Source organism: Ambystoma mexicanum, chromosome 2p (assembly GCF_040938575.1).
Source record: "Ambystoma mexicanum isolate Mex_15411 chromosome 2p, UKY_AmexF1_1, whole genome shotgun sequence".
In the NCBI taxonomy this organism is placed as follows: domain Eukaryota; kingdom Metazoa; phylum Chordata; class Amphibia; order Caudata; family Ambystomatidae; genus Ambystoma; species Ambystoma mexicanum.
In genome coordinates, this window is record NC_090923.1 from 655,699,030 (window position 1) to 655,724,216 (window position 25,187).

Genomic DNA, 25,187 nt, shown 5'->3' on the forward strand with positions numbered 1-25,187 from the left:
AGCGGAAGACAGATGGTAATTGGGGGAAACTGGAAGGCACAGTAGACACAGAGAAGGTAAAGATAGAGCACCCGCACGAACGGAGGAGCAGGAATGCAATCTGGAACAAAGCACACTGCTACTACACAGAGACAAGTAGTAGCCCAAAGTAAGGCAAATGAACAGGGTGAGGTGCTAGGATGCAGTATAAACTGATCTGCGAACTGGAAGAGAGGCTGGACAACAAGATCTAGAGAGCCGGGCCCTGCCGTGAGTCACCACATAAGGAAGCAATCAAAGACCAGCTATACACAGAATAGAGGAAAGCCAGCACAGGCAACGAGGAGACTGGACAAACGGGGGTTGGAAGGGACGTCAAGTCACCAGAGCGGGAATAAAACGCTGCTGGTGTGAAGGTTCCCAAGGTGCCCCCCACCCCCATAAAGTATAGAGATCGACATGAGAGGAACGAGGTAACCCTAGCACAACAAGCTACACGACACGTGGAGCCTGGACAGGCCAAGGCTACTGGACTAGTGCTCAAGCGGAAACCAAGGGCAGAGGAGCTACACTATTAGGAAGGCACCACGAAATTGAGTACCAGAAGGATGGAGATGAAAACAACAAAGTGACCCAACACCGATAGCAGGGACCATATAAATACAGGAGCAGAAATGGCGTCTAAGGGGGGCAAAATCAAAGGGAAACAACCGATGATGGAGGATTTTTGCCAAATCGTCTCCAACTGTGGAAGTTGTAAAACCAAAGAATCAAGACATGCAAGGAGAAGTGACCCCGACACGAAATGACCAACAGATCCTGGATGCCATAGCAGTGCTGGAGACATCATGGGAATAAGATTGATACAGCAAATTGCGTGACCTCGCTAGAATTAAAAATGTACGCTTTCAGTGTGGACGTCAATCTTCTACGGCAAGATGTTAGAAAGCTGGCAGAGCGCACAGGCGTGCTGGAACACGATGTGAAGGCCAACACAGATACCTGCACCGCGAACACCAAGGAGGTCACTGTACTACAACAATGAGTGCACAACGTGGAGAACAGGGCGGAGGAAGCAGAGGGGTGGGCGGATAGGAACGATATATGCATCGTAGGGCTCCAGGAGGGAGAAGAAGGCTTGTACACTACAGACTATTTAGAGGACATGCTGCTACAGGATATAAGCAGTGGAGCACTCACCCAAGGATTCACTGTGGACGGGGCGCACAGGGCCCTGACCAGGAGCACCTCCCTGACAGCTCATCGCCAAGATATTGAACAATAAAGAGAGAAGATTCTGGAGCACTTCCGCAAAGGAGGGGACCATAAGTAGAGGATCAGTGACCATCACAGCGTACACAGATTACACCTTTTTGGTGCAGCGACAGTGATTGAACTATGTGTCAGTTAAAAGGAGGCCACGCGAGGCTGGATATAAGTATTTGTTGGTGTACCCAGCGAAATTTAAAGTGATGCACAACAACAAGGCGCATTTCTTCGAAACCCCGGAAGAAGCGACAATATGGCTTCATGCACAGAACTGCCGGGCAGGAGCAGAGGGCCATACAGAGAGCAGACCGGAGAAGTGAACGAGGGTTCCTCAGACAAGTACTTGGACTTGTGCGGGGGGTGGCGGGGGGAGTGATGTTACCTACAACAATGACATTGACTTTGAACTAGAATATAAAACGTGTTATGGGGAGCTCAGGGTGGATTGTACACAAAAGGGCCCAAGTAAACTAAAAGGCTGAAGGGGAGACACCGACTGAACGCGTTAGCACCCCCAGTAGTTAGTTTAGTTGGGATACTGGTAGGGCTGTATCCCCCTGCAGAGCTCCGAGTATCGGCTAGGCCCAAGAAAAGGACTAGATGCGGTGTAGCCTGAGATCCAGGAATGGAGCTGGGCAACAGTTTGGGAGGGAGAGTTTGGAGTGTTAAGGGGGGGGGGGGGGGCAAGCCTACAATCACAAGCCACAAAAAAGTAAGAAAAGGAGAGATGGGGAGGAGATGGGTGGAGTAGGGAACGGATAAGATGGGAGGCCTGAAGATAGCGACCTCGAATGTGAGGGGGATAAATAACTATATCAAACGGAATAAGGTCATGATGTACCTGAAGAGAACAGAAAATAGATATTGCCTTGCTACAAGAAACTCATCTGAACAAAGAAAAGCAAGAGGTGATGGCGAGGAAATGGAAAGGGACTATCCTGGGAGAAACGTAATTGGCGTATGCCAGGGGGGGTTATAATGTGGATATCGCCACACATCCCGTTTAAGCTATTACAGTCCACCTTAGATAAAGATGGGAGGATGGTGTTAATAAGAGGGTTGGTGGAAAATAAAGAAGTGAACATCATCAACATTTATGCTCTGAATCAAGACACCACTTTTGACTTTAGGAATCTATATACTAAGATTAGCCCATATATGGATGGGGCAATCATATGGGAGGAGGGGGGCTTCACCTGCACCTTGGACCCGAAGCTCGACAGATCAGATGAGAAGGTCGGTAGGCCTATCCCAGTAGCGAAGGCCTTCAGCCCCCTGCTAAATGATTTTCAGTTAGTAGATGTGTGGAGAATGCACCACTCACAAAACAGAATACTCACACTATTCTGCCCCACAAAACCTATACACCCCATGATTATATATTTGTTAGATCAGAGTTAGCGGAAGAAATGACGCGGGCAGAATACAAGGCCATGGTCCTCTCAGACCATGCGCCAGCAATAGTAGCATGGCAGAACTGGCCTCCCAGGGCGAGAATCCGGACATGGAGACCCAGGGCCGAGGCACTAAAAGACACAGTGTTTAGAGAGGACCTAAAAAAAGAAATACAGGAGTACTTTGAACATAATACCGGCAGTGTAGAATCAGCTGGGACACTCTAGCTGGGACACTCTAGGGAGGCATTCAAGGTGGTAACGAGAGGAGCGGCAATATCAAAATCAAAAGGATTGCAAGGCGGCATAATACAGGAATTGCATGACGCAGAGATGAAGGTAGAGACTAAAATGCGGGAGGGTGTGGGATCCCCAGAGGAGGCTGAGACCATACACCAATTACAGCAAGAATGCAGAGACAAGTGGGGAAGACTATGTGACCTAAATTATAAAAAAATACATGGAGAGGCAGCACGCAGAAGGATAAGCCAGGAAGATTACTAGCATGGTTGTATAAAAGTGAGACCCCCAGACAAACAATTAAAGCAATGCAAGGGATGGATGGCCAGACACGAGATACCCAGGAAGAAGTGAACAAATGTTTTTTTGAGTACTATCAGAAATGATATACAGACGTAACCGAGGGGGAGGAAATATATGTGCTGGAAATGACTCTTCCCAAACTAGAGGCAGAAGAGAGAGAGAACTTGGAGGCTCCAATAAGGTTAGAAGAGCTAGAACAAGTGATTAAGCTACTACCCACTAATAAAGCCCCATGGGCAGATGAACTCCCGGGCAAGTTTTACAAAGCATACAGGTCAGAATTGCTCTCTCCGATGCTAGCAATGTTAAATGAAGCGTTTGACAAGTGCACATTGCCTGAGTCCCTTAGGGAAGCGATCATCATTCCGCTTCTTAAACCTAATAAACCGAGCACGGACTGTGGATCCTATAGACCGCTCTCGATGCTCAACCAAGACAGTAAAATACTTACAGCAGTTCTGGCCAATAGTTCGAGAACAGTTATAAATAAACTCATACATCCTGACCAGACGGGGTATGTCCCACGGAGGAGCATATCCGACAACCTTAGAAGACTCCATTACGTCATGGAGCAGAAAGAGGGAAGCTCCCAAGAAGTGGCAATAATCTCACTAGATGCAGTGAAAGCCTTTGACTCAGTCAAGTCGCCTTGGCTATTGGCGGTTTTAAAAGGAATATGGCATTGGGCCCGTATATATGAAGCGGGTGCAATTACTATACAACAAACCATTGGCTTGAGTCAGAATGGGACCATATCAGAACAGTGGTAACTGGGCAGAGGCACCAGACAAAGATGACTGTGGTCCCTGATGCTTTTTATTTTAGCACTAGAACCCCTAGCGGCGTACCTGAGGCAGCAATATGGGGAAGTAGGAATCAGCACTAACGGGGGCAAGATTTGATTTCAATGTATGCGGACGATATGCTGCTGAACCTGAAGTACCCAGAGAAGAACTTACAATACATTTTAGAGGCTATGGAGCAATATGCTATGCTGTCTGGCATTACAGTTAACCCTAAAATGTATTCCCCCCTAGGCAGATATATAGGAATGCCACAACACAAACTGCCAGTATTACAGATAAAATGGGAAACAAACATTCAGATATCTGGGAGTATATCTATATCACAACGCTGAAATGGAACACAAGCAGAACACTGAGAAGGCAGTGTCTAAAATTGAAAATAGCATGACATTTTGGGCCAAGCTACGTTTGACCATGAAGGGGAGAGTGGCACTGTTAAAGATGTTAGTACTGCCCAGACTATTACACTACTTTGCGAACATACCATATATGATACCCAAACAATTATTCGCCAAAGTACAGAGCAAATACAGAGGCTTCATATGGCACATCTGTAGGAATAGAATAGTGTTATGGAAACTACAAAACCCGTATGGACAAGGAGGCATTAGATTGCCCAACTTTGAAGTATATTACTTGGCTAGTCAACTCCAATACGTTGCAAGGTGGTTATCGGAGGTGCCTACACTAGAGTCTAAATTGCTGAGGGCAGAATGCACCCTTTATTTCTTAAATGAATGGATGTGGAGGGACAAGATTGTTGGACCTGGGTGAGAAGATGTGGTGGAGAGCCTGCCAGCTGACGGGGAACCCGCACCCTTGCTCCCCTCAGATACCGTTAGTAGCATTCGAAGGAGTGGATGGGAAAATGAGGAAGCGTATTGGAAGGCATTTGGAACCGACAGGTCTAGCGACCATGGGGGGCGTGTGGCAATACGGGAAGGCGATAGTTTGATACAGTGGTGGAAAACACAGGATTACATCAAGGACAATACATCACATATGCGAGTCTGGTGCAGATAAGAGGCACGTGGCCCGAGGCAGTACCGACTCAACAGTCCGAGGTTGTCATAGAAACAATTTACGACGTATCAGAAGGAAACCATGAGGTCTCCCGCATATACGAGCTGCTGATGTCCAAGGTGGGGAAAGAGGTCATCCTGACGAGACGAGACTGGGAGGAGGAGGCGGCGGGAGAATTCATGGCAGATGGGTTGTGGGTCAGGGTACAGGGATATCACAAAAAAGTATCAAGGAACGTGAAGTTGCAACAGATTCAGTTATATATCACCCATAGAGCATACATGACCCCTAAGAAGATAGCCAAGTTTAAAAATATTGGGACACAGACATGCCCAAAATGTGGGGAGGTCAATGCTGGGATGGTACATATGTTCTGGGCATGCCCCGAAATAAGAAGATTCTGGAGGGAGGTAGCTCACCTCTTGACAGTAAAGGAGATAAACCTGGATGTGAACTCCCTGTGGGCATGCATGGTGGGGAGGTTCTCCAGGCCGTGCAAGCTAAAACATGTGAGCAAACTCAAAGACCTGGCGGATATACTTGCTAAACGTAGGATAGCAATGAGCTGGAAGGCAAGTAGGAGACCGAGAGCAGAAGCTTGGTGGCATGATCTCCAGAAATGGACGAATGCTGAAACAACGGTGTGGAACAAGGCATCGAATAGGGGTGGGGAGGAAGAAGTGGATACGTTGATTGCTTGGAAACAAATAGTAGCGACACTGTCTGGGACCTATCCAGTAAGCCCGGAGGAAGACAGTCCTTTAGGAAGAGAGGAAGAAGGAACACCGCAGGAATGGGCTGAGGAAGGTTAAAGTGGTTGGCAGGCTCGAATGGGGGGGGTGGGGGCGGGGGGGGAGGTTGGAGGGGGGAGAAAATACAACTTGGAACTGTACATGAAAATTGACATGCATACTTGCTGCTAAACTGTATGGTGATCAGGTTGGAAACAATAAAACTGTTTTTAAAAAAACTTGGCTACTTCCAGTTTTGACGAAAAGGGCAATCACAGCAACTCAGCAGTACCTCACAATTCCACTACCTAGCGTTGATCGCTGCTCTGCTGCCTCCTGATATGCGCTTAACTCCTAAGCCGGTAGACTAGCTGCAGTCCTCCTTAGCTAACAACACCGCCGAATGCGCAGACTGCTGCTCGCATACTCTGCTATAACTTCAGTGGGGCTGCTGCACTCGCTCTCTAGTGGAGTAATGCAGTGGTGGAGTGATTGCAGTCCTCCATCCTTTAATGTCAAATTCAAAACAGACTTGAATTGCGTCAAGTCCTCTGTTTACATAAAAGCTGTGGTAAATGACATGTACAATGTTTTAAATCGTTATGAGCTGTGCGAGTGCAATTTTAAACATCACCTCAGTAATGATATAATATGGCATTTATAACGAGCCTGTACACAAGTGTTTCTAGGCGCAACAAGACAAGGAGGGGGAAACGAGGGAGGACAAAATAACGATCTTACTAGGCCTTGTGTCATTCAGATTGCACAAGTGCAGGGAATAGGGAAGGGGAGAAGTGCCAGGGGTGAGGGGAAGGGGGAAGTGCAGTTAACTCACAAGCGCAGCCAGCGGGTGGCTCATAAGTGCAGAGAGAAGGGACTGTAGGGTTGCTGATACAGACCCTTGAAGTGCTGTGGAGCCCGGAGGCAGTGCAAGGGCAACTGGACATGCTAGAGCCTGGGCCCGAGTTCAGAGGATGACCAGGTGAGCAGTGCGCGGAGCAGTCCGGTGCATCAGCAGGGGAGAGGAAGAGAACAAGCAGTAGTGAAAAGGAAGGTCTTGAGTTGCTTCTGGAACCAAAGGTGGTTCTGCTGAAGTTTGAGAGAGGCAGGGAGGCTGTTCCAGATGAAGGCCCCAGCCCAGGAGATAGATCTGTCCCCAACTCTCTGCTTGGAGAAGCGTCCGACTCTCAGAGTTGGAGATGCATGAGCGTAGAGCTCAAGACGGATGATGTTTTGAAAGAGAAGGTTGGAGGTAGTGTGGTCCCAGGCCCCAGAAAGACTTGTGGACGATGCAGAGGGTCTTGAAGTTGACTATTGCAGCCACAGCGAGCCAGTGAAGAGATTTCAGAGCTGGAGAGATACGATCCCTGGCCTTGAGGCCAAGGACAAGTCTCACAGTCCTGTTCTGGATAAGTTGTAAAGGTCGTAAAGTAGAGGCAGGAAGATTTAGAAAGAGGCTGTTGCAATAGTCCAGACTAGCGAGGACTGGAGCTCTGGAGACAGTGAGCTTCTGGGGGAAAGTGAGAAAAAGAAGAAAACCTCTGAGGTGGTGAAGCACCTGTGTTCCCACATGTGGACACAATAATGGGTGATAGGACAGTGCAGAGCAATACTGCAAAACGTTGCCCTGTTAACTCAGTTTATTTTCCTGGCTTAACACCTGGATCACTCAACTGCTTTTAAAGAAGCACTCCCTGGTGCTGTGTGCTTACTGCACCCCTCTCCTCCTCGCTCACTCCGATGCCAAAGGTGGATACCTCAGGTCTCAGATGTCAGAGCTCGGGTCTAGGGGCTCCGAGACGCTGCTGCACACGGCTACATAACTCTCCGCTGTACTCCACTGTCCTACAATGAGGAAAGCACCTTTGAGCGTGGGAAACACATCAAGCCGCACCTCTATCCCAGTAACATGAAAACAATATTGAGGCCGCTTCCGACACTTTTTTAATTTCTCCTTTCACTCCTTTCATATCTTAACTACCGTCCCTCATTCTACAATGACCTTCCGGTTCACAGTAGGCAGACATTCAATCTGTTCTTAATTCCTTGGTTAGGATGGTTTGGACTATCTTATTTAACTAATGTGATCCCTGATCTTGCTCAACGGAGCTGGTTTCCACTTCTACTTCCCCTGTATGTTCTTCATAGCATTTTACAATCTTGCACCATCTTCACTACCTATCAAACCTGTTCGGCTTCACCACATTGTCTTACCTAGCCACAGACACTCTTCACCCTTTTTGATTTTGGTAATTTACCCTCAATTCCAATTCACTGGGGAACTCCTCCTCGCCCCACATTACCTTATATCCTACTTTGGTTAATTTTGAATCTTGACTCAAATCTTTCCTTCTAGAGTCTCTTCATCTGCAGGCTTAGCAGGGCCCAAAGAACCTTAAAAGCTGTGTTAGGAAATATTTTGATTTTCTTTTTGCTACTTCCTCTCCATAGATATCTATGTAATGCCCACATTTCTGCTTACCCAGCACCTGAACCTGATGAGGAAGAGGAGCTGCTTGAGATTTTTACCCCTAATCATCATCCTGAATGAATAGTTTGCTTTCGGAAGGGGGTCCCACCTAGAGCAGAATTCAGAAAAAGTTAGAAAAATGTCACTGATTGGAAGGCCTCAGAAGATAGGCCTATTCGCAGTTGGAGGGTGAGGTACTTGGGACATACACTATTTTTGGGAAGATGGGTTACTGTAGTGAACCCATAGGGTCCTACTCTGGGCACCATAAGAGGTTGATTGTCCCCCAGTCGGTGAGACCCTTCCGCTTATAATTGGCAAAGGAAGTCTACCTTGCAGATCATCTTGGAAAAGAGGGCCCAAGTAGAGGTTAAGCATGCTTTTCTAATGGCCTTAGAGGGGGGTCCAGATAGAGAACGACTGCAAGAGCTGCCCAACTTTTCCATTGTCTGGCAAAAGTGAAGCCAAGATTCATGTTCCTTTGGTTCTACTTCCTGTAGTCAGTATACCATTTGAGAGGGTAGTAATTGATATTGAGGGCCCCCCTATCCCTCACACATCTTTTGGAAGCAGGTTTATCCTGGTGGTTGTTGATTATGTCACTAGGTATCCTAAATCCATCCCACTAAGGATAGTAATTTCTAAGTCAGTTGCTAGGTCCCTGTTTAGTATTTTTAGCAGAGTTTCCTAAGGAATGTCACAGAGACACACACTTTATGTGAAGTCCATGTGGCATGAATGTGGAGTTTCCTATATGTTGGAGAGAGTCACCAGGACATTGAAAAGCATGATTGGCGATCTTGAAAAGCCCCAGAGAAGGAAGTGGGACCTTCTGATATTTCTTGCCTAGGTGTTATAATAAAGGGTTGGCTTTAGCCCTTTGAACACCCTGTCTGGGGCCCCTTGGCTATGGTGAAGGAAAGGTGGGAATAACCATATACATCACCCACATTAAATGTGGTGGACTACGCGCTGGGTCTCGGGAAGAGAATGGCTCTCCTGTTGGCCGAGGCTAATGACAAGCTAATAGCAGGTCAAGCATTGATAAAACTGGTATGACCAGAAGGTCTCAGTTGTTAATATTCCCCCTGGCCAGGGAGTTCTGATCATGGACTCAATATGGCCTAGAGCTTTACATGACAAATGGTCATTATCTTAGAGTCGCACACCGACTGTAACGCTCACCTGATTCTCGCAGAGGCGCCGGTCTTGACTGGGCGACTACCGTATCTTCAAAGGTGATGTGTAGCACCCGGTTGGCTCTTTGGGCTGGACCTCTGTGCACTGTATGCCTGACGTGTAGAGTAAGATGTCTGCAGATAGAAAATATGGGGTTAATGAACTGGGGTTATTGGGGTGTCCCTATCTCTTTCCTCTTCTCCTCTCCTGTAGACCCCCAAAGGTTAACGCTCTCACCTTAGGTAAGTGAATGCTGAGCTCTCCATCTGCCTCGGGGCAGGGTGCTGTAACCAGTTTCTTCACTGGATAGGTAGCGCAGGCCTCTTGACTTCAGAGGACTGCTGTCCGTCGTTTACTGCACGAACGGTAAGTTTCGAGTCATTCAAATGTCTTTAAAGTCTTTAGTAATGATGTCTCTTGTTTTGCAGGGTTCCGGCGATGGCGGATGACGCGCTGAAGTGAGTTGAAGATGGAGCCCGTGTGATGAATAGAAGCGCCTGGAAGCACGTAAGTAAGCGCTTGTTGCCTGCTTCACTATGCGCTCTAACTGTCTTTTTATTTTGCAGGTACGAGTTCGGAGCGGCTGCAGGGTGCCGGAATACCCACTGGATTAGATGTGAAAAGGAGTAATGGCACGTGAGTATTAAAGTTCCCCAATGTCTTTAAACGCACCTTGTTTTGTCTTTCAGATGCGGGATGCAGCGCCGAAGGCCTCCGGAGCATACGAAGAGTAGGTAAGCCTTTGCCTTTCAGATGCCGGAATGCTAACCTGTTCTTTCTTGTCTTTATAGGTGTTGCTGAAGACTGGATTCAGGATGATAAGCCTTTGCCTTTCAGATGCCGGAATGCTAACCTGTTCTTTCTTGTCTTTATAGGTGTTGCTGAAGACTGGATTCAGGATGGTAAGCCTTTTTCCTTAGGCCCAGGACCGGATGCAGAAGACACGATGAGCGTTCTGCTGCAGAGGTTGCAGAATAACGCAAAGCAAGATTCATCCACCGGGTGTGGTTTAAATAGCCTCCTGTAGTGCTTAGGTGTCTCCTTCCACAGCCACGCCTAAGTAAGAAAAGAGTTCCTGGTAAGAAAAGAGTTCCTGCCTTCCAGAAGAGTTCCAGTGTTCTGAATCTAGGGAGTGGCTCCAGCCCCACCCAACAGGAAAAGTAGTTCCAAACAGAAGAGGATCAGAGGCTCAACTGGCAGGCAAGTAAGCAGCATGGTCTGGTGAAGGTAAGTCCACCCAAGCATTATGAGCCCGGCGCTTCCAGCGCTGGGACTGGGCATATTTATGAGCCTGGTGCCACTGTCGCCAGGACTGGGTCCAAAAGGTACCAATTGGGACTGGTTGGCACTCGGAACCTGGGTTATGGATCTGCTTCCAAGGGAGTTGGGAAAACCCTGACCTTTTGGAAGCAGAGATCATGACACCGACTAGGTGACATGAACTATTTAGTGGACCTAGGACCCCCCCCCCCGAAGGAGGCTCCTAAAGTGTTCCCCATAAATAGATTCAAGGTTTTCATCTCTTGTATGGACATGGGAGCCCTGCTTTTGACATAATATACGGAGGAAGGAGTCAGAGTCTCTCAATGATCTGTTCCAAACGCAGCCTTTCCGATAGCCCGATTAAGGGTGTTAAATGTTCTCCATAGCATACCCTGTGATAACAAGAAGAGGTCTTCTGCTTAGGCAGTTTACCATCTTGTTTTCAATGACCCCAGGCCTGACATCTTGGTGTCGGCAGGATATTGAGAATAACCAGAGAATATGTGCCCAAATGCACTTAATACTTAAGTGTTTAGTAGCACCATCTCAAACTTGGATCCTGGTCATGGATTATGAATAAATTGTGTAACTATCAAGATAATTGAAACTTCGAGGATGAGACAGTCCTTAAATGATAAGGGAAGACCACGACTTAATGCACAATTCATTTATTATATTCCAATTATTTTAAATGAATTTAAATTATTTATGAAAAACAACATCAGGGAGCCTCTGAAATATAATGGGCCACTACATGTTTCGATCTAAAAAGATCATCCTCAGGTGCCTGTTGAACACTAAGCACATGGTTGTTATCCCAACCGAATCATGCATTTAAATATACACCTCAAAATTACAAAATATTTACCACTACTTTTGTGCACAATGTTTTTCCACAAATGTTATCTTCGGGTAATCTAGTCCACCAGTAAGTAGTCCATGGTCCAGCCCATTGGTCTTGGTACCAACCAAGCATAACTCTGATTTCAGGTTATGTATAGATTACCGAGCTCTAAATGCTTCTACCAGGACATATGGGAAAACCTTTTTTTGGCAGCTTTTTTGAACCTGTCCTTAGACATATATGGAAACCGCAACATTTAGCTGTTTTGAACGGGTCCTTGCTTTTGAAGGAAAGTGAATCCTTTTTACTTCACTTGCCTTGGAGCCTGGGAGCACTGATCAGTCTCTGTGGCTATCAGTGCAGGGCAACTCTGTTCTTTGGTTTTGGGCTCTCTGCATTTTCTAAAAGCGACTAACTTTATTAGGCGTTTGGTAACCCACTTGTGTTCTCTGGGTTCACCGGCAGCTTCCGGCCTTCCCTTGCCTCAGTTCCCTTCAGTTTGTGTTTTTCTTATGGAGCGGCACACATGCACTGGCAACCTGGTAACCCTCATTCTCCCTGGGCTTACCGGTTGCTTGCAGTGCTCCTTCGCTCCAGTCTGCTTCAGCATACTGGCTTTTTGTGTCCCAGTTTAAGTGCTAAAACCTTGCCATTTCTCTTTCCTCTTTCGTGGTGCAAGGTTCCCACTGTTCTCCCTCATTCAGTGGTGAGCCGCCAGCACCCAGGCTTCTCCTTTCATCGTTCGGATTCACCTTCACGCCGCCTGCCACAGCGTGTTCTCGCTTAGCGTGGTACTGAGCTTTATTGCGGGTCGCGCTGCGGTTGAGCGTCTGCAGCTCTCCTCTCTCCTTCTTGCTGTCAAGTGTAGCTGGGCCGTATTTAAACTTCCCAGCTAGATTATTAATCTTCCATCAACAAGACCACTGCGTTGACCTTCCGGGCCTTGTAATCTTCATTACTCTGTGATTCTTTCTCATGTCAGTGGTCATGGGACTAGTTCCGAAATGGCTTTTAGAAGTGGATGCTGACCTGCGTTGGAAGCGATCCTCACTACTCCCTGCTTCTTCCTAGTCCCAGTTGTCCATCTACTATCCCTCCTAGGATTTTGGGGAGTAACACGAGTAGATTTACACAGAGGTTGGGGAGGAGTGAAACAGGGTGCCATTATTTTTTAATTTATTGAGTATTTATTATGTGCCTATACAGCAAATAGTGTTTCAAGGAGCAACAAGACACAAGAGGGTGAGAACAGGTATGAAGAATAATGGTCCTGCTAGGCCTTGTGACATTTGGATCGTGCATGTGCAGTAACAAGAAGTGCAGGGGAATGGGGATGTGGCGGGAGGGAGTGCTGGTCACAGCGGAATGCACTAATGCTATGCAGGGAAAGGACGTGAAGGTATGTCATGGGGCATAGAGGAAACATCCCTTGAAGGGAAAGTGGTGCATGTGACTTTTCCGAATTATGTCATCTCATCTCCCAGAGAGTCACCTCCTCCCAGGTGGTCCTCCCTTACATAGTGACCCCTTTTCCCATAAGTGGAGGCTAGCTCAGAGAAAGGAGTGATTACACCATCAGATTCATCACAGACCTGTGACTCTAAGGCCCCATCTCGGTTAGGAAGGGAAAAAATGTTTAAAGTTTAGACACTTCTATTATACCTAAGGCTCCCTGTTTTCCTGATTTTTACACAAATACAGCCAGAATTAAATATGTTTTCCATTTATTTATGTATTTAAAAATAACAGAAAATACAAAAACAGAGGACTTCCTGCTTGGATCCTCATGTTGTCAGTCATGCCTTTCAGGCCAATTATTTTGTAAACTGGCAGCCTGAAGAATGTAAAACAATGAATTGATATTCCATTTGAAGTGGTTTAAATTTCAGCCCTGAAGTGTTCTAGATCAGCAGCAGTCACAAGAGAAGCCATGCAGTTGGAATTGGTCTGCAAAAACCCAGTTCCATTTGTTTACAAGTATGTCTGTGGGTTTGCCTATTTCTGAATATACAATTTTTTCATTTGAATAAATATGAAAAATTACCAATTGCAACTTCTTTAAAAAAAAAAATGTAAACACCTTAAATGCAGATAAATACAGATGGAAACTGCAAAAATAAATGCTATAAAAGCAGGAACCTTAGTTATAAGGTTGCATATTTTGTTTTAACTCCTTTCTTCCTTCCTTATGTTTTACTTCTCTAATTTGATTATAATCTTGTTCTCTCTTCACTTGTTTTGCTACATTAGAGTGTTTGCTACATTAGAGTGTTTTAATCTGTTAAAAAGTAAAGTGTTGGTGTCCTGTAGCTAGAGCACCACAAACACGAATGTGCATTGTGGCGGGTAAGAAGATAGAGACACTCTGGTCTGCCATTTCAGTATAGGTTTATTAGATAAAAATGCAAAAACTCCTAACTTTTCCTCTGGTAAGGGTGTTCCCTGCCTAACCACACTAACTAAGGAGCTTGTCAGTTGTCAGTGACAGTCCAAAAGCAGTATCAGCCACGGTCCAACATCTACCCTACTCTGACCCTATCACTATTAGAACAACAAAGCACAGGACAATGACTCACCTTTCCTGTGAGTTGGTTCTTCACCAAGTTCAGTTCAGTATAGGATCTTCAAGTAGTTCTTGGTAACTACTTTTATAAAGTCCCACAGTTCTGACACTGGATTTTGACAGGTTTCACGTAGCCTCTTTGTCCATTTATTTTCTCCTTTACACATTTCTTTTGGCTTATTCATGGATTCTTTATTATTTTCTCTTCATTCAGACTTAACGACTTCGTTTAACTCAATGTCTGCCTTGTATGTTGACTTGGTTCAATATGGATGCTCCAATAAAGACTCTCACTTTATTTATAAATTCTTCATATTCATTCCTGACTGGGAAGAGTATAAGTGTTCAGATAATGATATCCACTCTTCATCTGTTTCTAGTCTTTCATCTTGACTGGGACGAGTATGAGTGTTCCAGTAATGATTATTTGTAACTTTATCTTTACTGGGATGAATAGGAGTGTTCCAGTAATGCTCCTTTATTCTTTTCATGCACTTTCACTATTGTATCTTGACTGGGACAAGTATGAGCATCTCAACTTCTCACACCCTCCCGATATCTTATCCGGACTGAGACGAGTATGAATGTTACAATCGTTATCTTCCGTCCCGCTCCCGGGTCTCCAGTTTTCCCCGTTACCTGCGCCCTTCAGGAATAACGACACTGGGTGGTACAACCTTGTGGGTATGCTTCTGGTCAGGTTGGCTCTTTGGTTTCTCTACAGTTTCTTGTGCTGGCTCTCAGCCGCTAGTTGAAAGTGGTGTCGGTTTAGTTAATGGACCGACTAGTCCAGCACAGCTTTTTCGTGGTCACGCCACCACTTATTCCTTGTTCCAGGTAGGGACACCTTGTGTCCCTCTCAGTACTTTGCACCTCTTCTCCTCTTCATTGGCAGGCTTCCAATGCTGTGCCTGGGCTTTTTACCTGCTTGGACACTGTAAGCCCAATCTTCCTTCCATTTCCTGTTGCTTGTCGATTTGAGACCCGCGGGAGATCTCCTTGTCTAGGTCTCGGTCTCCTCTTATTACGCTACCGTGGGTACTTGCCCAGCAAAAAGCATCGAAGTCCTTCCTTTGTTTTTGGTTCATGATCATTACGCCTCCACTGGTTTTCTTCATCTCAGCATGGCTCAAGTTTTCCTTTACAGGTACCATTAGAGTATTTGGGTGACAATAACGAATTCTGTGGGCTGCTTCTTCTCTTTCTTAACAAGATGTTCTCGAAGGAGGTGTATTGGGATGTAGTTTAGGGAGTTCTTCACCAGAAGGGGAGTCCTTGTCCCCATGGAGGGAGTCTCTACCAGAGAGGTCCCGCTTACCTCTACCACTAGGGAGGGTCTTTGTATAGCAGTCTCACCTCCCTAGTCTCACAGGGAAAGGCTAATAACTTTAAGGGGTATTGACCTAAACTAATTTCCTGTAGATTAAACACGCCGGTGTATAAATAAGAAATATTGTCTCTTGACGTGTCATTGCAGACAACAAATGTAGAGGGTCCCCGTTAAGAGATGTGCTCCAGAGATAAGTGACTGGATTTGAAACAAATTATAATGAAGACATGTGAGTGGATGAATAACCGACTATGCTCCCGCTAAGTCATTTTAAAAAGGTGGTGGATGCAAGAAGCTGACTGGATGTATATGTCATGTCGTTCCAGGGACGGTTCCAACTAATATGGAATGTTGACCATTCGTAAAAATCTGGTCAAAGCGAGTCAAAGTAAGTAAATGAATACTGAGCAATTATAGCTCACTTAAGCCATTATTAAAGCAGCAATTTTAATGCTGTTCCTCCTATATGTCGCTCCAGAGTTGGAACATGAGAAAGGATCACCATATCAGTTTGTTGCAAATAATAGAGGCACCAAAAGATTTGATCGTAGTTGTAAGGACTTGAATACTCCGTAATTGAGAATGTAGTACCAATGTTATAGCTTTGGGTTAAAATGTAACAAGGTGGTTATATTTTAAAGAGCAGTTATTTGTGTAAATAGTGGGTTAGTGGACATCCTCGCTAGTCCTTTTTTTCCTTGAAGAAGTTCCAAGAAAATGTGATGACTGAAGGAACGAAACATGTTGGGTTGCGAAGCACAATGGATTGATCATTGTTATTGAGAAATAAATGGGAAGAATTATGTTAATTTTTTAAGAGGTGTTACATATATGTCAAGATGAAATGTTGATTTACGATAGAAATGGTTCCCGACTAAAGTAAAATTACTAATGGGATGTGTTTACATTGCAAATGTGTCTATAGAGGATGTTGAAAGAGTGGCATTTTTGTGAATAGGATGTGTATTTGTCTAAATACTGAATTAAATGTTTGTAGTTTCCTTCAGATATCAAGTCGAGCCACATAGACCAATACTGTATATTTTTCTATGAAGTTTTTAAGGTGATAAAAACAATACATTTGTATTTTGTAACTGGGTCCACCTCTGTTGAGTAAACGGATGAGTCTTTTGTGTATGTTTTGATTCAACACTCAAACCATGAACTAGAGAACCAAGGAGGCTAGTGGATTTAGACGGCTTAACGTTAGAGAAACAATCGTAGAGGCATATGGCTTACTATGACTGGTTGAATACATAACAAGTCTATCGCAGATGCATAATAATAATCTGTCTAAGGGGAATGAAAGTCTTCAGCATGAGGAAATGTTGAATAATACACGATGATAATGTGTGGGATTGCATGAGAATGTATGTGTGAATGTGTGGAGTGAAGCAACTTCAAAATAAAAAAAACCTTTTCAAAGAAATCCCCTGAATGCATCAACAACCTTTTTAAACTCCTCTCTCCTGCGTTTCTACCCACCACCACCTATCTACCTCCACTCTTCAAGCCTTCTTCCCTTCCAGGGTTCACCAGAGGGCTGTGCGTTCACAACCAGGGCAATCTAAAGTCTGCAAGAGAGTGCTGCACCCATGGAACAATAAGAGGCTACCTTGACAAGCTCAGGTCTCATAAGTGAAACCTTTCTCCATCACTTCAGCAAAAAGCAATGTAAAAATTAAACAAATAAAATAGATAAATAGATCAATAGATCAATAATCTGACATAGAAGCTGCAGGTACTATTTTTTAACAAAGCATCACTTTCAAGACAAATATCTGGTGAGTATTAATATTATGAACAGGGTGTACAGAAGTGCTTAGACCCTCCCCCTCAAACTAAATGTAGTAGAGATAGACCCACTCCCCCAAAACTGAACATAGATTACTTAGTGGGGTGATCAATGTCTTCAAATGTTGTAGAAATAAGAATTATAGTGCTTTGCAGCAAAGCTCTTTAAAATCGACTCATGTTTCTAAGGTCAGAATGTTTTAAACGATAGACTGCTTGTTAGGTAGTACATGCTAAGTGCATTTTACTAAAGAACTAGACTTGAATCGGACCAGGTATCAAAATATGGCCAGAAATAGGGTAATCCGCCATTTTGTGATACGTCAGGCATGGTCAGGCAATCCCTAAAATGGTGGATTGCTGTGAGTCATGATGACACCAGTGGAGATCTTTTTTTATAAAGAGTTCATGTAAAGGACAAAGGAGGGGGCAAGGAGTGGGCAAGAAGTGGGTAAAACCGGTTTAGACCAGGTAGAGTAGCAGATAGGCCAGCAAATTACAAGTAGGGAGAAATACAGCACATTGATCAGGCAGGAAGGGGGTTGTCTTTATGACCAAACCATTACCTCACCACCCTAGGACTGTATATAAGGGTGAGTGAACCCAGTGTTTTAGAGCAGAGTTCCTGAGATGTCCCTGGTGCATACACATCATAATGTGTATTGCCTGCTGGAAGAAAATAAAAACCTGATGACTTCTGAAACTTGCCGGAGTGTCCTGTTTGCTCCAGAGTGCCTCTTCCTGTTCCCAAGAAATGCCAGGCCCAGAGAGTGGGGTGGTTGGACCATCCAGAATAAGGGTAGTATCACAATAAGTGTCAGATTATCAGACCCAATGAAAACATGCTTGGGATAAACCATGCAGCCGGGCGAGGAGGGAAAAAGACTAACTCACCATGTAGTTTAATCCCTCCTGCACAGAGTGATCTCGAGAGTACACCAGGTTCAGCTTTGTCCCCTCTATGGCTACAGGACTTTTGCTGGCGATCTCCGAAGCTACCTCAAAAGCGCCTTCCATCATAGTTTCTTTGTCCTCAAACACACGACTGGGAAAGCGGGGGGAAAGGAGGAGAAAGGATTAAAGAAGGTGAAGAGGGAGAGATATTCAAACAACATTTGCGGTACATAGGTAGAGTATTGCATGTGGCATATTAAGCCAGAGGTAAGGGGGAGAGGTGCTCAGGGTAGAAGTGATATGCAAAGGAGAGATGTGAATGGAAGCTTAAAAAACACAGTAGTTCAGAGGTGTAGGCTGGAATGGATTGTTATGGGGGGGAAAAGACAAGAGAAAGAACCAGGATTAAGGGAAGATATGGTGGGGAAATGTACCCGTGAGGCGAGATATGTGAAGGGATCATTCGGATTAGTGAAGGGAGGAGGTAGGGATGATGTGGCAGGAATGTGGGGAGTGATGAGGAGAAATGAATGGCGTAAAGATTTGAAGTTGGGAGAAAATAATACATGGGAGGAAGAAGTGACGCCAGGATAGGGGAGGGTGTAGAGATGTTGTGGAGCAGTTTAAAGCAGTGGAAGGGGAAGATGTTGAGAGAAGGAAAATGCAGAACAGGGGAGGAAATATATGTATGGAGAGACGATGTGTAGCAAGGAGGGTATTTGGGGAGTGAAGATGTTGAGGGAAAATGTTCTGGCTGACGGCTGTAAAAAAGAGGGGCAATGAGGTGTTAAGGGAATATTTCAAATGGAAAGGTGAGAAAAGCAGACAGAAGTGGGTTGGGAAAAGGGGCAAAATATTTGACAAAGCTTTAAGAGAAGTATCTTAGAAAGAGGGGTATAAGAGTGGGCAAAGAATATTTGAAATGATAGTGGCATGCGGAATGGGAGCAGAAGGTATTGAACAGGAATGTGTATAGGAGAAAATGCAGAAGGGTAAAAGAAGTAGCAAGGAGGTTGCAATGGGAAGATAATCAACGGGTACTGCATGGGCATGGGAGAGAAAAAGGAGACAAAAGGGTACATTCAATGTACTTTTTAAACAAAATTGAACAGCAACCAGATAGGACGATAATACTTGAACAAAAGGCCTTCTCAGCACGCATTAATGTGGACAGGAGAGATTGGTGTATAGAGTCTGACAGAAAAAAACGGAACAGGCAAGAGAAGAACAAGTTACTTCTTACCTTGTAACGTTCTTTCGATGGGATGTTCCTCCGACGTATTCCTTATCTTAGATATCTCCTTCCAGCTCTGCTGGCCTCGGAAAATTTTTCTCTAGAGGGCGCTGCGCGTCGACGTCCGCCGAGTTGATGTCCCCCGACAGCCGCCTTATCGACGTCGACGTCATCCTGCCTATAAAGGCCGCGTGCAGCGTCCGTTGCTCAGTTCCGTTTTGTAGCCCACAGTATTTCTGTCTGGACTAGACTAATCACCCTGAAGGAGCGTAAGCAGTAACAACAAGGGAAGTAGAACTGCGGGGATGGATGGGAGGGTCGATCAAGGAATACGTCGGAGGAACATCCCATCGAAAGAACGTTACAAGGTAAGAAATAACTTGTTCTTCGAAGGGATTGTGTCCTCCGACGTATTCCTTATCTTAGATAGGCTCCCATAGCAGTATTCTATTATTGGAGGTGGGAGTACTGACTTCATGATGCCTTCTATTGATGAATAGAGTGCAATACTGCCCTTCCAAACCTAGTCTCTTGACTGGAGGAGGAATCCAAGTTGTAAAATCGTGTAAAGGTATGGACGGACGACCATGTTGCGGCCGCACAAATGTCTTTAACCGGCACTTCTCTTTTGAGGGCCGATGAAGCTGCAATACCTCTGGTCGAATGAGCCCTAAGGTTTTGAGGGGGCTCTTTTCCTGCCAGTTTATAACATTCCAAAATGGCTAGAATGATCCATCTGGAAATGGTCTGCTTAGTTATCGGTAACCCCAGCTTGTGACATGTGTAGCCTACAAACAGCTGGTCTGCTTGTCTTATCCTGGCCAGTCTACTGATGTAAAAACTTAAAGCCCTTCGAGGGTCCAGCCTGTGTAACCTCTCTTCCTCTTTCCCCGGATGAGGAGGAGGAGGATAGAAAGATGGCAGGGTAATCTTCTGAGTGATATGGAATTCAGAAACCACCTTTGGGAGGAAATTAGGCTTCACTTGCAGGACAACTTTGTCTTTGTGAAAGATTGTATGAGGGGTTTACAAGAAAGAGCTTGTAACTCGCTCACCCTTCTAGCAGATGTAAGTGCTACTAATAAAACAGTTTTAAGGGTAAGAAATCTTAACGAACAAGAATGGAGTGGTTCGAAAGGTGTGCCCATCAGGAAAGTTATGACTAAGTTTAAATCCCATAGGGGAACCTGGAATGGTCTTGGGGGATAAACGTTGGTTAATCCCTTTAGAAACTGTATTACCAAGGGTAACTTGAAATAGGATGGTTCTTCCGCAGTGCGCTTAAAGATGGATAGCGCTGCGAGATAGCCCTTAATGGTGCCAACTTGAAGGCCTGAATTCCCCAAATAGAGTAGGAAGGACAAAACCATTGGTGTACCACATGAAAAAGGGTTGATATTCTTTTCTCTAAACCAGCTGCAAAATCTGTTCCAACGGCAGCGGTATAAAGACTTTGTTGCTGGCCTCCTTGTCGAAAGCAACACCTCCATATCATCAGGGAGGTCCCAATCCTTGTACCTCAGCCTTTCAGAAGCCAAGCGTGAAGGTTGAGGGTTTTGATGTCTGGATGGAGAACCTGACCTCCCTTCTGTGAGAGTAGGTTCTCTCTGAGTGGAAGTCGAATTGGAGGGCAGATGGACAAGTCTAGAAGGTCCGGGTACCACGTTCTCCTGGCCCAATCCGGGGCAATTAGGATCATGGTTTTCCGGAATCTTCTCAACCTCCTGATCATTTGAGGAATGACAGGGACCGGTGGGAACGCGTACAGAAGTGGAAACTCCCAGTCCACTATGAACGCGTCTCCCAGAGCTCCTCTCGGGGGAAATTCCCTTGAGCAGAACAGGTCGCACTTCCTGTTGACACTGGTGGCGAACAGATCCACCCGAGGGGTTCCCCAAAGGGCGAAGATCTCTTGAAGGACTTCCTGAGCTAGTTCCCACTCGTGGGAGACTGCTCTGCCTGCTCAGAGCGTCCGCTGTCAAGTTCTTCTCTCCGGCTAGGTGAACTGCCGAGAGAGATTCCTTCTTGGATTGCCCAAAACCAGAGCTGCATCGCCTCTCTGCACAGAGGTAGTGATCCTACGCCTCCTTTTTTGTTGAGGTAATGCATGGCCACTGTGTTGTCCGTCATTATCAGGACATTCTTCCCTTGTACAGATGGCAGAAAAGCCTTCAGCGCAAGTCTGATGGCCCTCAGCTCTAACAGGTTGATGTGTAGTCTGGACTCCGATGGAGACCAACGACCGCTGATGGTCAATTCGTTGGCGTGGGCTCCCCACCCTGTGAGTGAGGCATCTGTGACTGTTATCTCCGGCCAAGGTTGCCAATGTTCTCCTGACAGGCCCACCACTGAAGGTCTCGAGCCACCCTGTCGGGAACCTGAAGAATATCTGTCTTTCTTCCTGAGAATTGTGACCACTGAGTCCTCAGTGCCCACTGGAGAGATCTCATTCTCAGGTGAGCCTCTGGCACTAGGAAAATGCAGGATGCCATGAGGCCTAGCAACCTCAAAAAGTAGAAGGCTGGTAGACGTTGGGCATTTTGGAACTTGGTAACCATCTGTAGAATATCTTGAGCCCTCACCTCTGGTGGCGAGACTTTTCCCAGGGAAGTGTCCAGGATCGCTCCGATGAACTGGAGTCTCTGTGATGGTATCATTTGTGACTTCTTTAAATTGAGGGAGAAGCCCAGTCTGTGAAGGGAGTGGCAAACGTGATTTAGCTGGATCTGAGCTTGTTCCGAAGATACAGCCCTGATCAACCAATCGTCCAGGTAGGGGTAGAAGTGAATCCCTTCCCTCCTTAGACTTGCCGCCACTACCGACATTAACTTGGTGAAGACCCTCGGGCGGAGGTCAGCCCAAATGGCAGTACCCGAAATTGATAATGAGCGTTGCCAATTGCGAACCTCAAGTATTTCCTGTGTTTGAGATGGATAGGCACATGGAAATAAGCATCCTGGAGGTCCAGAGATACCAACCAGTCCTGGAACTGAAGGGCATGAAGGATCTGAGAAAGAGTTACCATATTGAATTTGTCTTTCCTGAGGAATTTGTTCAATTCTCGCAAGTCCAAGATGGGTCTCAGTCCTCCGTCTTTCTTTGGAATGAGAAAGTAAGGGGAGTACCAGCCCTTGTTCCTCTCCGCTACAGGTACCGGTTCTATGGCACCTTTCTCTAGCAGGTCTAAAATTTCCTGCAAGAGGAGCGGATCCGGAGCTTTCTGAGAGCTGATCCCCGGTGGATGACTCTGAGGTATGCGTAGGAGAGGCAGGCAGTAACCTTGGGCAACTGTTTCCAATGCCCAAGCATCTGATGTGATAGCCTGCAATTCCGCCAGATGTTGAGTTAACCTGCCTCCTACAGGTGTCCTGTGAGGGAAGTCCTCAGATTGGTTTTGGGGCGGCTGATGCAGATGCCGATGGTAAAGAGGCACCCGCTGTTGCTGCGGCTTTTGAATATCTACCCCGTCCACCTCGGGTAGTTCTTCTTTGTCCCCTTTGAGCCGGTCGTCCTCTACCTCTTCCGAATGCGGAGTAGAAGCGAAAGGACTTGCCCCTCGCAGAGCATTTCTGTGGGACGAAAAGGTGTCTGACGGATTGCAGCGCCTAGGGATTTTGCTGCTGCTTTTGATGTCTGCAGTTTTTCTAAACTGTCATCCGCCTTTTTCCCAAACAAAGAAGAGCCATCGAATGGCATGTTCAAGAGCCTGGCTTGCACATCTGGGGCAAAACCAGACTTTCTCAACCAAGCAAATCTCCTGGTTGTTGTACTTGCCGCCATTGCTCTGCTGATACTGTCAGCCGAATCAATGCCCATCTGGAGGGATTCGCACATAGCGTCTTTACCGTCCTGTATGATATTTAGGAACGCCTCCCTTTCTTCTCCCTCCGGGATGCAGTCAGCCGCTGTAGAAGCACACTCCCAAAGTGTATGGCTGAATCTAGCAAGGGTGCAAGTAGCATTAACAGATTTTAACGCCATGCTACATGCCGAAAAAACTTTCTTTGCCATAGCATCATATTTCTTATCGTCCCTGTCCTGTGGGACGGTAGGGTAAGCAGTCTTGACGTCAGTAGAAGATGCTGCCTGTACCACCAGACTTTCTGGGGATGGGTGTTTTGACAAAAACTCTGGGTCTGCAGAAGATACCCTGTATTTTGTAGACAGCTTTTTATTTATAGCCGGGACGACATCTGGGGTTTCCCAGTTCGTCATAATCTTCCTCTGAAGAGCTTTATGAAAGGGCACTACAGGATCCTCCTGTGGACCTTTGTCAAGAATATCCGTGAGGTCATCTTGTTGGAAAGCCTGTGAAGGTGTTGACCACCCCATAAATTCTGTGATCCTGGCCATTAAGGCTCTATAGGGGGTTTCAGCATGCTCCCCCGGGTCTGGCCTAGCAAACTCCACCTCACGGGAAGTGTCTAACCCACTTGCCTCATGTAAAGAATCATGAAGATCCTTTAACCTGCATTTTTCTGAGGATAACTCTTCTCTAACTGCAACTGAAATGTGTCTTCCTGTTCAGATAGTTCTCCCTCTTCCAAAATTGAGGACATAGTTCTCAATTGTTCTGAACTCACAAAGGGTGTAAAACCCATCTCCAAGGCAGAGGGTGCCAAACTTGTCATAATCGGCCTCGGAAACGTCGATGTCGAAAGCTTCGGGCGTGGCATCGAAAACAAAGGCAGAGGCCTTGAGGTCCTCGATAGAATTGGGATTCTGCTCGAGGAAGTCGACAATCTCGACGCCATCGTCATCGAGAACCTGGGGATAGTCACTGGGTTCGTCTTAACCGTGACTTTCCTTGGCGTCGACGCCGGTGTCGAAGATGGCGTCGAGTCGACAGACCCGTGTGTCGAAGGTCCCTTCGACAAGGGCGTCGAAGACACCGACCTCGGCGTCGACGGAACCTTCGAAGAAGGTTTCGAGGTCATAGCTTTACTCGAGGGTTCGTGACGCGCTCGAGAAGCTTCCTTCGCCGGGTACTGTGACTCGCGGCATTTTTGACCTTTGGGTCTTTCGACCAGAGCATCGCTCTCGGCAGTCTTCGAGGGGGTCGAGGCCGCTTTCTCGAAGACGCTCATCATATTTTTGCGGAATTCCTCCCATTCAGCCCGGGAACTATGTTTCGCGGGGCAAGGGATTCTCTTAGGAGAAACAGAGGAAGAAGAAGGGGATCTTCGACGTCTCCTCTTCGAGTGCTTCGATCTCGAGGAGTGATAGGACTCACTCCGAGACCTGGAGCGCGAATGGTGACGAGGAGACGAATGTCTCGACTTCGTCGAGGAAGAAGAAGCTTTTGAAGTCTTACCTTTCTCCAGCTTCCCCCTACGCTCCTTCGGGGCCTTAGCTGTCATGGATATACAGTCCTCGCACTCCGAACAATGGTGTTCAGCTCCCAAACACCACAGAAACTCTATGAGGGTCAGTCAGCGACATCTTTTTCCCACAATCTCGGCATTTTTTGAAGCCGGACCGAGGGGTCGTCGGTTCCGACGAGGAAGCCATCGAGTACGGTTCGAATATCTCGAGGTAAATAGGATAAATTGTCTACGAAACTGAGCAACGGTATTCCGAGGCACTGAGTAAGCGGCGAAAAACGGAACTGAGCAACGGACGCTGCGAGCGGCCTTTATAGACAGGATTACGTCGACGTCGATACGGCGGCTGTCGAGGGACATCGACTCGGCGGACGTCGACGCGCAGCGCCCTCTAGAGAAAAATTTTCCGAGGCCAGCAGAGCTGGAAGGAGATATCTAAGATAAGGAATACGTCGGAGGACACAATCCCTTCGAAATGCGTTTCTGGAATATGGTAATTTTTAAACCAATGACTCGAGTCCAAAATGATTATTGCTTAGGACACATG

General features: G+C 46.2%; 1 protein-coding gene across 3 annotated transcripts in view; it reads right to left on the reverse strand.

Moving 5' to 3' along the window:
- ECH1 (enoyl-CoA hydratase 1) overlaps window positions 1–25,187 on the reverse strand; it is a 435,952-nt gene that overhangs the window by 130,380 nt on the left and 280,385 nt on the right. For all 3 annotated transcript variants that reach the window (XM_069644207.1, XM_069644208.1, XM_069644206.1), the window contains exon 9: window positions 18,083–18,233. In XM_069644207.1, the coding sequence (XP_069500308.1) occupies window positions 18,083–18,233 (151 nt within the window). The remainder of the gene's footprint in view (window positions 1–18,082; window positions 18,234–25,187) is intronic.